This window comes from Hydra vulgaris, chromosome 10 (assembly GCF_038396675.1).
Source record: "Hydra vulgaris chromosome 10, alternate assembly HydraT2T_AEP".
NCBI lineage: Eukaryota > Metazoa > Cnidaria > Hydrozoa > Anthoathecata > Hydridae > Hydra > Hydra vulgaris.
Genome location: NC_088929.1, coordinates 24,858,985 through 24,873,963, shown reverse-complemented (window position 1 = coordinate 24,873,963; position 14,979 = coordinate 24,858,985). Strand labels below are relative to the sequence as shown.

Sequence of the window (14,979 nt, the reverse complement as noted above, 5' to 3'; positions counted from 1 at the left end):
TTAAAGTTAACTTACTGTTAAGCTTATTCCAAAACATCCATTTTTCTTTGTCAAGTCAACAACGAATACCTCCTAAACAAAAGTTGTATCCTGTATATTTTGTTGCTGCTACATTAATAGAGGGTTGGGGCACAGATTTTTTTTCATTACTCTGCATGAAAAATTGTTGATATGAAATTATCAATATGTAGATTAAAAAATTATTCTGTCTATATAGTACATATTTAAAAAAAAAAAATTTTAATTTTTTTTTTTTAAAGTTTAATTTAAATAAAAAAAAAAAAATTAAATTAAACTTTAGATATGTTACAAGTATCAGTAATGAAAATGTTGTAAAAATGAACTAAAAAATAATAATTAGTTTTAAATCGAGCTTTTAAGTTTTTGTTTTTATATATTTTGAAAATATTGGAAAAAATGTTTAATTAAATATTTAAATTCTTATTTAAATATTGTTAAACATGAATGCAAATGAGAGCAATTAAGATTCAGCTCAACATTTTATGATAAGGAGGGAATTACAATGAGTCTTAATAAAAACTATTTAAGCTCAATATAGTTTATGTTATGTTATGTTTATGTTATGTTATGTTAAGGAAAGAATTATAACATATTGTTATAAAAAAGAGGCAAAAATATTCAAGAAATGTCAAATATTTAAAATAAATTTTTGCTAAAACTACAATTTGCTAACCAACCAGTAATTGCAAGTAATTGCAGCTTGACAATTTAAAAAATATATATATTTATTATATATATATAATTTAAAAAATATATATTTATTACTTGTAATTAATTTAACTTGAGAATTTAACTACTTATTCAAATGTTCAACTGCTTGTTAATTTAATTTAAATAAAAAGTTAAATTAATAAAGTGTTTATATAAGAATTAGAGACTTCCAACAGAATGAAAACATATAATAATCATGGTTCATAAAACTAAGTTTTTTGTTTTAGTGAAATATGGTACATTTTTTCACTAAAAAAAAAAACCTAAAAATTTTACATTTTGTTAAAACACATACTTGTAAAACACATACTTGTAAAATTAAAAAAAAAATTTAAATAAAAAATTTAACTTGTAAAAATATTAATTTTACCCAAAAAAATAAAAAAACTATAACTTTATATTCCAAACGAAAAAAAAGTGTTGTGATCCAAGTGGTGCATTCATAACCTACTATTCAAATTTAAAATATTTTAAAACAAATTTAAAATATTTCATTCACTAGTCTTATCACAGCACCAATTAACAATTGTGGTTGATGAACAACTATACTTAAGATCATAACTTAATGCTATGCACATCCCCCCCCCTCTTGCCTCTGATTGTCTCTGATCATAACTAAAAGCTATGCAAACAAAAATATAAACTCAATGTTGGCAAATATTATTATTCCTGCAGAGTCGTTAATATTTGAAATAGCTTGTCATATACAAAATGCCAAAAATATTAATAAACCACTTTATACACACATAACACAACCTTTACCATTTTATAAACTCAAAAAACATTTACTACTTTATTTACATATACCACAACCTTTACCACTTTATGCCACTTGCTTTATTATGTTATTTTTGTCTCTGGTGAAAACAACTTTAGTATACTTTTAAATCACTTTTATTAATTCATTAGAACCAAAACTTGTTTTCTTGATATAAAAAAAAACTTTTATAATGGTCAAATAAATGGTTAACTTAACTTCAATAAGCTTATTTAGGGCTCCAAATTCAAATGAATACTTACACCCAAGATTTATACACTTTAGTTAATAAAGTTTTAGAGTTCTTAGGGAAAATTGACAATACTTTTTTTTTTTTACAATATTTCATTAAACAAAGATTAAAAAATTTTTACTTAAATAATTATTTCCTTAACATTATAATAATTTTAATATCATTATGCTAACAATACTTTAGTGAAACTTACTTTAGCAGGTTTGTTTGGTGGAATAATTTTTGAAGATTCATTGTAATTTGCATTCATATCATGAGTATTTAATTGGTTTATGTTTGGTGGAACGCCAGATATTGCATTTGCTAAATGTTGCATAGAGAAGTTAAGATTACGTGATTGTGTTGCAATGTTTTGTCTAAATAAAAATCAAACAGAAAAATGAAAACACAACAAAGTATATTTAAAAAACTATTAAAAATAATACATTTTTAAATCTAATCTCTAAAACCTTATTAGATATAAGATAAAATAAATTGATAAGCATTTCTAAAATAATACAATGGTAATAAAAAGAACTTCTCAGGTATTTCTGAAATATCAGGTTGGCTGATAAGTAAGGAGCAATCTTTCCAAAACGTTTCTAGAAATTTCTGGAAACTTTAATAAGTTCCCATGAATTTAGTATATAAACGACCTGAATTGGCCTGAAATATTGGTTCCACTAGGTGCTGAAAGCAAACCAAACTTGTATGGGTTCATTATACTATAGAATACCACTTGCACAAAATGGAAAAGACTTCCAAGCTTTGGTATTTGGATACCACACAAGCTGAATAATAGGTCAGCAAGTAAACACCTGCATGAACCACTTATCTTTGTAACACATATTGAACTGGCTTGACCACGTCATCACCAGAATTAAGAACTGAGCACTCTACATTAATTTATATTAAAAATTTCTTTTTAAAATAAAGATACCACTGAAATGAACTCTGGATGGCTGAACTCAGGGTTCAAGTTCTTGGGAAGGACAAAACTTTAACCTAAGGTTATGTGCATTGTTATATTTTTAGGCTAGTTTTTCATGAACCTATATATTTATACTTTTCAATAGGCTTAGAACACTACTTTCATTTGTTAGCTTGTAACTGTTTTTTTTTTTTTTTTTTTTAATATCATTTTATAGTTTTATATATTTTTATAGTTTTTATTTTATTTTATATACTTTATTTGATTTATAATTTATTTATAATTTATTTACAAATAAATTTATAAAAATAGATTTATATTATTTTTTTTTTCTATCAGATAACTTTTTTTTCAACTTTATATTCTATCTGATACTTTTCTTTTTATACATATTTTTTCTACATTTTATCTATTAATTAATTTATTAAATTGATAAATATTAATTTAAAACATTTAGTTTATTTATTTGTAACTTTGTTATTGAAAGAATTAAAAATAATTTGTCAGACCTCTGATGCATTGCTTGAGCTGGAAGTGATTTTATAGAGTCTGATCTCATTAGTTTTGTTCCATTATTTAGTAAGGGAATTCCTGGAGTAACACATTTTTCAATAATTAAATTGACTGGAGAAGTTGCATTTCGAAGAATTTCAAGTGCCTAAAACAAAAAGTAAAAACTTTTTGTTAATAAATAAATCAAAAAATAAAATCCAAGTAATCAAGCTGATAAAGTTTACAAATGTAATTCCTAAAAGCTGAAAATGATCTTATAAATATAACGTAATAAAATATCAAAAAAGTAAACAATAAACCTTAACCTTTTGCCTACTAACAGTTTCAAGGCTTATATCATTTACGCCCACAACACGATCTCCTTTAAAAAAAAAAAAAAAACATTGTTTACAATCACAACACATCTCTTTTTAGAAAATGTAAGTCATTCATAGACAACATTATTTTTCACAACTCAAAAAAATTCTAATGTAATTTCATTATTTAACCTCTTTTAAAAAAATTTAACCATATTTAATTAAAAGAATTTTTGATTACAATTTTTGTAAGAAGTAAGATAAGTAAACTTTGACATAAGATACTGTATATGAGGCCTAAAGATGTAATTAAATTAGGATATAGTGCTCAGAGATATAATTGGATGGCGTCAGAGACTGGATTTATGAGTTATCAAAAGCAAAAGTTAGTACTAGAGTGAAAAGAGATAAATTAAAAAAAGATGTCAAAAATTTTAGAGTATCAAATGTGAATTTTGAGGAAACAGATAACAGATAACCAGTAAAAATGCAGAAATAGATTAAAGATAACCAGTAAAAATGCAGAAAATATTGAAATGTAAGATTTACAATTAATAAAATTTTCAAAAATGTTATCATTTACAAAATTTTTTATATTAAAAAGTTTTCAATTAACTAATTACCTATTTCCAATCTTTTATCGCATGCTGCTGGTCCATTGGGGTTTAGATATTTTACAAATATACCACCTAAGTCCAAGCCCCCCTAAAACATTTGAGCCACAAAATAAAATTAATATAAAAACAAATCTTTCAAACAATTCCTAATCAAAAATTTTTGAATCCAGTCAAAATATAGTAAGAAAGAAACTTACAGTGATACTAAATCCAAGACTGTCATTCTTTTTATTCAGTGTTATTGAGATGAAATTCTAAATAAATAAATGTGTATATATATACATGTATATGTATATATATATAATATATATATATATATAATATATATATATATATAATATATATATATATATGTATATATATATATATTATATATATATATATATACTATATATATATATATATATATATATATATATATATATATATATATATATATATATATATATATATATATATATATACACACATTTAAATGGAAATATAAATGTGTGTGCGTGTGTGTGTATATATATATATACTGGCGTGGGCATAAAAACAACTTTTTTTGAAAATGTCTGCTCCCAAAAACTAAATGTGTTCTATACAATAAAATAATACTGTATTTAAAAAATTTTTAAACAAAAATTTTTTTCAGGGGTCACCCAAGACCCTTAAACATCAGACAGGTCCCAACTATTATCAAAAAAACATTTCTTCAAAAATACATCATGTTGGGTCTTAGAAGTAAAATTACAAAAAATTGAAAAAATAATTATATTTTATAAAAAATTTCAAATAAAAATCATTTTTAAAAACCGTAAAAAAATTAATTATTTTATTCCATGTTAAATAACCATAGCTTTTATGCAATAAAATCTAAAATAATAATTTATATACAAAACTTAATCACTAGTTTTTAAAATTGTAAATGGTAAAGAACCACGAGGCTCAGTAAAAATAACCTTAAAAAGGAAAGACCTTATAATTTAAAATCTTTTCACTTAAAACTTTCCATATTTGATGTTCTCTGTACATATATAATGATGTATTTTTTAACATAAATACAGTTTACAACAGATGAACTCTGTGTTCAACTATTGTAACGAGTAAAATTGGTTGTATTTAATATATAGAAACAAATAAATAAAATCATCTTACAGGACTTGATCTTAAAACTTTTTCTCTATCAATGTGCATCAATCCACCAGCAAATGGTAACTGCTTGTAACGCTCAACAACAATGCTAACATGTCCCTGGGCTTGCTTCAAAAAATCTTGAATCTATAAAAAGAATAAAAAAATTAAACAAAAAAATTTACTTTTCAACTTATTAAAAATCAGGTAAACTTGATCATTAACAATATACTTTTTATACATATATTTTTAATCAACCTGATGATGTTAATAAAAAATGTGTCAATAAAAAAGTTACTCAATTATTGATGAGGTTTTATTCTAAAAAGTAACTTAAGCTGTTTGTGACTTTAATTCTGTTTCACCATGGCGTTTGTGTAAATATTTGAACTTTTTATTTAAATATCTGACTGTCAGGACTGTCACCATTATAAATGGCTTATTGTAATGCATAACTGTTTTTGTAACGAACAGCTATCACTGTAACGAATAACTTTCACTAATTTAAATGAAAGTAATGTAACTTCACATAAAATCACTCAAATTTTAGAAAATTATAAACCATGGGTCCTCATATTTTCTTAAAAATTCTTTGGCTATTGCAAGCTACAAAGAAAAGTTCACACTTTTCTTTGTAGCATGAAAATTTAAGCCCATATTGAATGGTTCCCGAGATGCTTTTTTAATGCAGAATTCAAAAATAAACTTAAAATGCTAAAATATGAAGAAAACATGCTTAAAAAATTAGAAAAAAATTCTTTTACACAACTCAATTTTAGGTTTAAATATCTTCTAACATCCCCATATAATTTTTTTTTGTTTCCGTTTAATAGTTATTAATTTAAAGTTATTAATTTCTAACTGGAAAAACAATAGAAATATACAGTACTAAAATTCAAACAACAGACACATACTTCCATAAATTACTAAAAAAATAAATAAAATTCCGATTTAGTATTAAACAAGGTTTATAGACTCTTCAGAAAAAGAACAAAAAAAAATTTAATATTTCTTGCATAATTAGATGTGACAACTTTTATCTTAACAACTGAAAAACACATCCTGTTTTGTATTTATATAAAAACACATCCTGTTTTGTATTTATATAAAAACACATCCTGTTTTGTATTTATATAAAAACACATCCTGTTTTGTATTTATATAAAAACACATCCTGTTTTGTATTTATATAAAAACATATCTTGTTTTGTATTTACATAAAAAGTGCAATATTGATGTGTATTTGTTTTTTAAATATAGGCAATTACATAGTTTATAGAAAGTACAGTTGAAGAGCAACAATTATTTTTTAAAGTTTTTTTAAACAAAATTAACAATTTCTGCAAGTGTAAAACTATATACAAAAAAAAAAAAACAACTTAAAAAGGTAAAAGATATCTTTACTTTAAAAATATATTTTCTAATGAAAGTAAAGTATTATTCATTTGTTTGAAGTTTCAACTTACTGTTCATACCAAGTAATTTATTATATTAAGAGGTGTTCTGTTGGCATCTTAATAATGTCATAAGAGGCATTGAAAGGCCAATGAGATGGTATTGCAGCTTTTAACAATAAAGAACAAAATAGTTATACATTTACATTGTATATCATATACAGTGTAAATATGTAATCATTTTGTATATATGATAATATATTTACAGACAAGTTTTTTACACTACAATTATTATATTTAAATTTTAAGTCATTTGATTTCCTTATTTGTAGAAAATCCTAATGTAGTTACAATTGAAAAAAATGTCATGATTAGAAATAGTAGAACAATGCTCCTAGGAATAAACTTTGCAAACCTTGTAAACAAAAGATTACCAAATAAGAAGATCTTACAGAAGAGGAACTCAAATCAAGATGAACAGTATGAGGATTTTGTGTTATCATCATTCAAAATATTTAGGTTAACAAAGATAATCTTCAAGAGTTTATATTTCTTTTATATTTATTTTTCTCTTTTAAATCTCACTCAAAACTTTCTTCAAGTTCAAAATCTTAAACGAAAAGTTGCATAAAAAAATGAAATGGTAAAAAACAGAAGTCATGTCTATGTTTCCTCAGAAAAAATGTCATGTCTACTAACTTCAGAAAAAATGTCATATTTATGTTCCCTCAGAAAAAATATGTAATAAAACAAATAGCATAAAAATTTTTTTTTTAATGAGATTATGGATAAAAAAGAAAATTATGTGTTCTGACAAATGAACTATTGTTCAGCTTCTTAAAGTCACCCCCCCTAATTTATTGTTTAACTTCTTAAACTCACACCCCCAAAGTACATTAGTTTACATTTCTAATTTTAATCTTAATTCTAATTTTAAGTTGATTAAAATTAGAGATGCAAATTAATGTACTTTGCATGTACAGAATGCCTGGTAAAGGTTTTTAACAAAAAAAAAGGATTGTTAGGGTAAATAAAAGGATTTGTTAGGTCCATTATATTAGATTAAAGTTTTATTTTTGTGAAGATTCTGTTCAAATGTTTTAAAGCTAAAGATTCCATTAAAATGTTTTATGACTAAAGCAATTATTATTGTGTTGATTGATCAATTATTATTGTGCCAAGGTAAAAAAGATTATCATAGCATCAGAAAAAAAAAACAAAAAAACAATTTAAAAAAACATACAAAGAAAAAATCTAGATATTTAAATTAACTAGTCAAAAATTGCTTCATTCAGACTTAAGAAATGCATTTTCCTAAGTGTTAGTGGTAGACATTCAATTTGTGTTCTTATCAACAAAACAACATAATACTAGTATATGCTTAAATATTGGTGAAATGTATATAACATTAAAAAATGTAAGTACCGTAAAGTTCTGTTTTCTCGAATTTAAAAGCATTAACGTGAGCACGGAATTGTTCCTAAGCAGATGAAGAGAAAAATGGCAGTAAAACTGCAAGGTGGTTTTTTTTTAGGTAAAATTTACTATATAGTTCAATGTAAATTACTTTTTAATATTATATATAGAAAACCAACTAACTTTTGACTTTGTTAAAAGTTCATTTGGTTAATAGTCTTTTCAAAAAAGTATTTTAATTAAAAACACTTTTTTGAAACTCTTTTTATGTACAAATGTACATAAGTTTATTTTTAAAAACTGTTTTGTCAAAAGAAAACAAAAAATAAACACTAGCACTGTGTGATGATTGCTCTGTAAAGAACCAGTCAACAAAAAAATTAAAAAAAAAAAAAATTTTTCAATATGTCTAAATTACATTTATTCACTGATGTTTGTGCTAGGCAGTACAAAAATAAAAAAAGCTTTTACAATCTATGCCAGGGGCTAAGATTGTAAAAGCTTCTGAAAAATTTTTCCTCTACTAGGGGGCAAATTGGCCTTTAAAGTAAATGAAACTTTTTTGCTACATCACAAGGAAATTCATCTTGCAATTGATTGACAGTAAAATGAAAAGATTGACAGCACAAGAAAGTTAAAAAAACAACCATATTGAAACCAAATTATCCGATCAGAAGCCACGTATGAATTTTGTATAGAGAAAATCAAGGTTGCTTACTTTATCACATAAAAAGATCAGACTTACAGTTGCAATGTGAAGAACAACATGAAAGGTACAATAATGTAACAACTCTACCTGATAGAGTTTTTATGCCAGATATAGTTCCACTAGGTAGTTATTACACCAGGTAGAGTTGGTACACCAGGTAAAGTAGAGTAGAGAGAACAAATCTAGTGGTGTTTACTGGATCTCAAAGTCGGGTTTAAAAAAAGTATTTGTTTTATTAATTTTTAAGCATGACCTCATTCAACATTGTTGAACTATGCATCAAAAAACATAAAAAACATTTTTTTTTTTTGTCATTGTTATTCCCATATTTTATTAAGGAAAATGCTTTTTAAAAATGTTATGAAAACTTTTTCATTCATTCATTCATTTTTCATTCAGGATTGTATGTATCATTTTGGTAAACCAAGTCAATACTAAAATTGTGTTTTTTTGGTTATTAAGGTGCTCCCAGAAGTTCTTATGGTCTTACCAAAAATTGCTTTTGGCTGAAATTTTGCATGCAATGTTTTTTATAAATAGAAATCATGTGTCAAAATACGTTAATACAAAAAAGAAGATACACAGTTCAATGGAATGAGTGATTTAATGTGAAATTACTTGAATAACTACCACTGTAGTGGATAACTGCCACTGTAATCAAAAGGTAACAAACGATGACAGCTATTGTAACCATATGGTAACAAATGATGACAGCTATTGTAACCATATGGTAACAAATGATGACAGCTATCGTAACCATATGGTAACAAATGATGACAGCTATTGTAACCATATCGTAACAAATGATGACAGCTATTGTAACCATATGGTAACAAATGATGACAGCTATCGTAACCATATGGTAACAAATGATGACAGCAAATGATGATCACAAAAATAGAATTATACAATAATGAAATATACTTAAGTAAAAAAAAAAACACTAAACCTTTTTTCTTGTAAAATTTTCTACATTAATCTGGTCAATTTCAACCAATCTATCGCCTAAATAAAAACATTTTTTAATAGTAAATGTAAATCAAGAACCATAAAGTTGCAACCAAAGCACTATTATGACATGGCCAGTACACCACTGACACTATTATGACAATAAGAAAAAAAATTTACCAACTGCTATGCGACCGTCAATTTCAGCGGAACTATGCGGAAGAAGAGACTTGACATAAACACCACCAAGCTCAGGACCTCCCTCAAAGGTACATAGATTTTATTATGATATAAACTTTTAAGAAAAATAGTTAAATGACATAAAAAAAAGTTATTTTTATTTAGTTAGAACAACTTTATTTATTATAACATTAGTTAAAAAAAGTTTATTAGTTAAAAAAATTTTTAGTTTAAACAATTCATAAACTAAAACAAGTTCATTAATTAGAATAACATCATTAGTTAAAAATTTAAAGCTTACTGTAAATCCAATACCAAAAGTATTATTGTGCTTTACAAGATTCACTCGAATATAATCCTAAACAATAAAAATCCTAAACAATAAAAATCCTAAACAATAAAAATCCTAAACAATAAAAATCTTAAACAATAACAACTATAAACTCTTGAGTAAAATATTCAAAACCATAAAGAGTATAAAAATTAAAAATATTTTTTTTTACAGATTCTCTTTCATTCTGTACAAAAGGTATTTGTGGTTGAGCAATTGATTGCGTAGACATAACATGTGATGTATTAAAAGATGCATCAGCTTCAATAATAATATTTCGACCAAATGATTCAATAACAAATTTTGATTTATCAGGAGCATTTCTTAATGTGTTTATAGCCTTTAATAAAAAAAGTTTCATTTTAAAATTACAACAATAATTAAATAGGTATATAAAACATTAAAAAAAAAAATTACCTCTCTACGAGTCACATTTTCAAAACTGACTTTGTTTATTTGAACAATTCGATCCCCTTAGGAAACAACAATTTATAATTTCAAAATTATTTAAAAAAAACAACTAAATAAAGAAATCAAAATAATTACCAGCATTTATCTGACGAGAAAGAGCTGCAGGACCACCAGGAGTAATATCTTTTACGAATATACCTCCCAGTTCTATTCCTCCCTATAAAACAATCCAACCAGCTCAATTTGATTAAAAGAAGTTTTTCAATTTTAAATGTAAAAAACATAAAACTTTTAATTTACCACTATACTAAATCCAAAACTTCCATCTTTTTTAATCAAGTCAATCGTTGCCTGTTTCACCTGAATATTTTTAAAATCAAGAAATTAACTTGCATCATATGTCACCGTTCTTTGTAGTAAAAAGTTTAATTATGAAACTTTTAAAATTTTTAATGGTTTTTATTATTATAGCTATACTTTTAAAAAATATTTTTTATAATTATTTTATTGAAGAACTATTTTAATGTTAATCTTTACGCTGTATTTATTATTTATTCTAATTTAATAAAAAAATTGTGTTAAAAAAATTTACCATTTATTTTGAGTTTGCTGTTAGATTTAAAGTTTAAAATTCTTCCAAAATTAATAAAAATGTTTTTCAATCCTTTATTTCCATCTCTATCGACTAAAACAATAATTTTTTTTTAATTTAACATGTGTAATAGAATAGTACAGACAATATTTTGAAGTATGAACTTTATGTATTTTAATTAGTGTTTAAGCATAAACAGAGGTAATTATTTGTGGTAAACAAAGACAAATCTTTTTGGTAAATAGATAAAACAATAATTATATCTGATTTATATGGTATAAAACATAAAACATTATGGAGTTAATTAGTACTGTGCAAAAATATTACTATTATAATGTACTACTTTAAATATACTACTTGAAATATTAAAATTTTAAACTAATTTTAATGTTAAACGATAAAAATTATTTAATACCAAAAAAAAATTAATATATGTTTATTATATTTTTTTCTTGTCTCTATTTTATATTATGTAATATAAACTTTCATATTTTCATATTTAATAATTTTCATATTTAAATACTTTGAAATAACAAGTAAAAATTGTATATAAAAATAAACACCTCTGGTTTTGGAATGGTTGAAGTATCTTTGCTTGATCCTGATTGTCGAACAGAAAGAATATTGTGAGAATTAATTTCAGGAGGAGGAACACTAGATTCATTGCGATTCATTACTACAGGCATAATAGGTATTGAGCCTAAATTAGATTTAAGTGGAATTTTAAAATAACATTATTTTCAATAAACACCTGAGTATTATAGGATATGCCTTTTAACATACAGGTAAAATATAAAGATATAAAGTACTATTTTTCTTTTAAAATTTTTTATCTAATTGTTATTTAGATAAAAGCTTATAAAGAAGACCAATGAAATAATAGGGAAATAATCTAGGATAAAATATTGTATAGTAAAATTATAATTATTAAATCATGAACATATTAAATCTAAATACTAAAAATTACTTTGATGTTCAGGTAACATAGCAATCTTGCTTGCCAGCTTCATTTGGAAATTAAAAAATGATGAACTTATTTTGAGAAGATAACTTGATCTGAATAATAACAAAAGATGATTTTCAAAAACTTATATTGTCATGGTTCGGATGTCATAATCAAATGCAATGAAAAAAATTATAATATAAAACCTTTTGTAGCTTGCTGTACAAAACGTTAGTTTTGAATATTTGACATTTGGTGTATCAGCTTCAACAATAAACTTGCTTCGTTTAAATGACATCTTTTTAACTTTAGACCAAGGGAATTTACATACAGGATTACGTACTGGCCCCGTTTCCTAATGAAAAATAATTTTTTTTTTTCTACTAATATAACAACAAAAAAATATATAAAAATATTTAAAAACTTAAATATTTTGGCATATAAGTATATGCCAAAATTTTAAATAGAATATAATCGTTACCTCATATATCACTAAACCACGAAGACAAATTCCAATATTGTATGGAATTTGTTTAGAATATTCTTTCTAAAAAAATATTATATTATATTTAATTTATTTACAATACTTTTTTTAAAAGAAATATTATAATATGAACTTAATTAGTTTCTAATAACTGTGAACTTGATAAAATGACAAAACAAAAAATGGTAAACAACATTGCAAAAATTAAATATTACAAAAACAAGTACACATCATATTTTATGTATTTATTAAACTTTTAATATTTTGTTTAATAGACTGTTTATTTAAAAAAATTTAGGAAAGCTGGTAAAAAGTTTATTTCTAATTTCTCATTAAAATGTTTTAATATGGATATTTTTTTCAATTTTTTAATTAGTATAAAAAAATTGGGTTGCTGCCACAATAAAAAAAAATTATTACAAAATTTTAAAATCTTATACTATTTTTGTAACCAATCTAAATTATGCAATATTTATAACAAATATTTATAAATATCAACTTAATCATAAAGGAAATATTTATAAAATTATACAAAAGCAGACTTTATTTAGAAAACTTGATCACAAGGAAAATACTTTATTACAAGAAAAAAAACAACAAGTTTTTGAAAAGTTATTTTTTAAGATAAAAAAAATTCATCAAATGTCACAACATTTAAAAATCTCCAATTGTATATGCATATGAGTCAATTTCTCATTAAATGGTTTTGTTGCAACTGATGTTACATGAAAACAAAGTTTGCACTATCTATAAAATGTCAATAAATATGCATAGTTTCATCATTAGGGATGTACAAAATAGATTTGGTTTTGCACTAATCTGCTTGTTAAATATTTCAAGATATCTTCAAGTAAAGATAATATTTTTTCCACTGCGTTACAGTAACGTATATATCTATAACTGTGAATTATTATTTTTATAAAAACTTGTGGTGATAAAAACCAAATATATTTTTTTATAAAATGTATTTGGTTTCTATAACTACAGCCTATATATTATGTATATTAACCAAATGTATTTACATAAAAAATTGAATTTATATGACAATATCCGTTACTAACATTTGTTAATAATTTAATATTCAATAGCAAAATAATAAATACAAAAGAAAAAAATTATGGTCTATAACAATATAGTCCTAGATGCAGGATATCTACCGAGTTGACATTTGTGTATACAATTTTGTACACAGAATTTTAAATTTTATTTGTAAATATCAGATAAAATGCTAGTTTATACTAACCATAAATATTACTACCTGTAGCGCTGTTTTTTATGTTAACTGTGCTATGATTGTGTTTTAAGAGCTTTACGACAAAATTTAATTACACTATGAGTGTGTTTTAAGAGCTTTATGAAAAAATTTAATTACACTATGAGTGTGTTTTATGAGCTTTACAATAAAATTTAATTATACTATGAGTGCGTTTTAAGAGCTTTACGACAAAATTTCAATAACAGAATTTACCAAATGAGAAAATGACGCAAATAGTAAATGAATGACTCATATAGTAAATAAATGACGCAAATAGTAAATAAATGACTCATATAATAAATAAATGACTCATATAGTAAAGGAATTAACTTAATTCAAAAAATAATAAGAAAATAAACAATTCATAATTTATAATAAATTATTATAAGATACAACCTTGTAGACACGATGGAATAGTATACCATATTCACTTAACTTCTGTGCCTCCTGAAAACAAGAAAAATGAAAATAATGATTGTGAGAGAATAAAATTTTTTAAAATAATTTTAATCTAATAATGATACCTTTAAAAACTCTATTTCTGCTTGGTCTTCACTCAAACCTCGAAGAGATTGATGCATTGCTGGCAAAGTATTCTTTATATATGGTATAACAAGTTTTGCAATAGCCTAAATTATTTTATAACACTTAACTAAATTATTGTATGTATAACACAGTATACAAAAAAATATTTAGAGAAACAGAAATATTTTCAGAAATATAAAAAATTAGTGGTTGAAAATTTATCATAAGGTAAAACATTTGTAAATTTATCATAAGGTAAAACATTTGTAAATTTATCATAAGGTAAAACATTTGTAAATTTATCATAAGGTAAAAGCATTTGTAAATTTATCATAAGGTAAAACATTTGTAAATTTGTAAAAATAGTAGTAACTAAAATAATATTAACCATTTAATAATTGGTTGGCTTTAATAATAGCGTAGGGTTGGCTTTAATAATAGGTTGGCTTTAATAATAGCGTAGGGTTGGCTTTAATAATAGCATAGGGTTGGCTTTAATAATAGGTTGGCTTTAATAATAGCGTAGAGTTGGCTTTAATAATAGCGTAGCGTTGGCTTTAATAATAGCGTAGGGTTGGCTTTAACATCATAAGATGA

At 24.0% G+C, this 14,979-nt stretch overlaps 1 protein-coding gene across 2 annotated transcripts in view; it reads right to left on the bottom strand.

Annotated features, from left to right (window-relative positions):
• LOC100209224 (tyrosine-protein phosphatase non-receptor type 13) overlaps window positions 1–14,979 on the bottom strand; it is a 64,509-nt gene that overhangs the window by 21,370 nt on the left and 28,160 nt on the right. For both annotated transcript variants that reach the window (XM_065807589.1, XM_065807588.1), the window contains 20 exons: window positions 14,382–14,486; window positions 14,254–14,304; window positions 12,600–12,665; window positions 12,325–12,473; window positions 12,143–12,231; window positions 11,739–11,875; window positions 10,884–10,943; window positions 10,719–10,800; window positions 10,590–10,645; window positions 10,345–10,512; window positions 10,143–10,199; window positions 9,842–9,923; window positions 9,663–9,718; window positions 5,219–5,341; window positions 4,276–4,332; window positions 4,085–4,166; window positions 3,471–3,526; window positions 3,162–3,310; window positions 1,936–2,098; window positions 16–72 (listed from right to left, as the gene is read on the bottom strand). In XM_065807589.1, coding sequence (XP_065663661.1) covers window positions 16–72; window positions 1,936–2,098; window positions 3,162–3,310; window positions 3,471–3,526; window positions 4,085–4,166; window positions 4,276–4,332; window positions 5,219–5,341; window positions 9,663–9,718; window positions 9,842–9,923; window positions 10,143–10,199; window positions 10,345–10,512; window positions 10,590–10,645; window positions 10,719–10,800; window positions 10,884–10,943; window positions 11,739–11,875; window positions 12,143–12,231; window positions 12,325–12,473; window positions 12,600–12,665; window positions 14,254–14,304; window positions 14,382–14,486 — 1,845 coding nt within the window. The remainder of the gene's footprint in view (window positions 1–15; window positions 73–1,935; window positions 2,099–3,161; window positions 3,311–3,470; window positions 3,527–4,084; window positions 4,167–4,275; window positions 4,333–5,218; window positions 5,342–9,662; window positions 9,719–9,841; window positions 9,924–10,142; window positions 10,200–10,344; window positions 10,513–10,589; window positions 10,646–10,718; window positions 10,801–10,883; window positions 10,944–11,738; window positions 11,876–12,142; window positions 12,232–12,324; window positions 12,474–12,599; window positions 12,666–14,253; window positions 14,305–14,381; window positions 14,487–14,979) is intronic.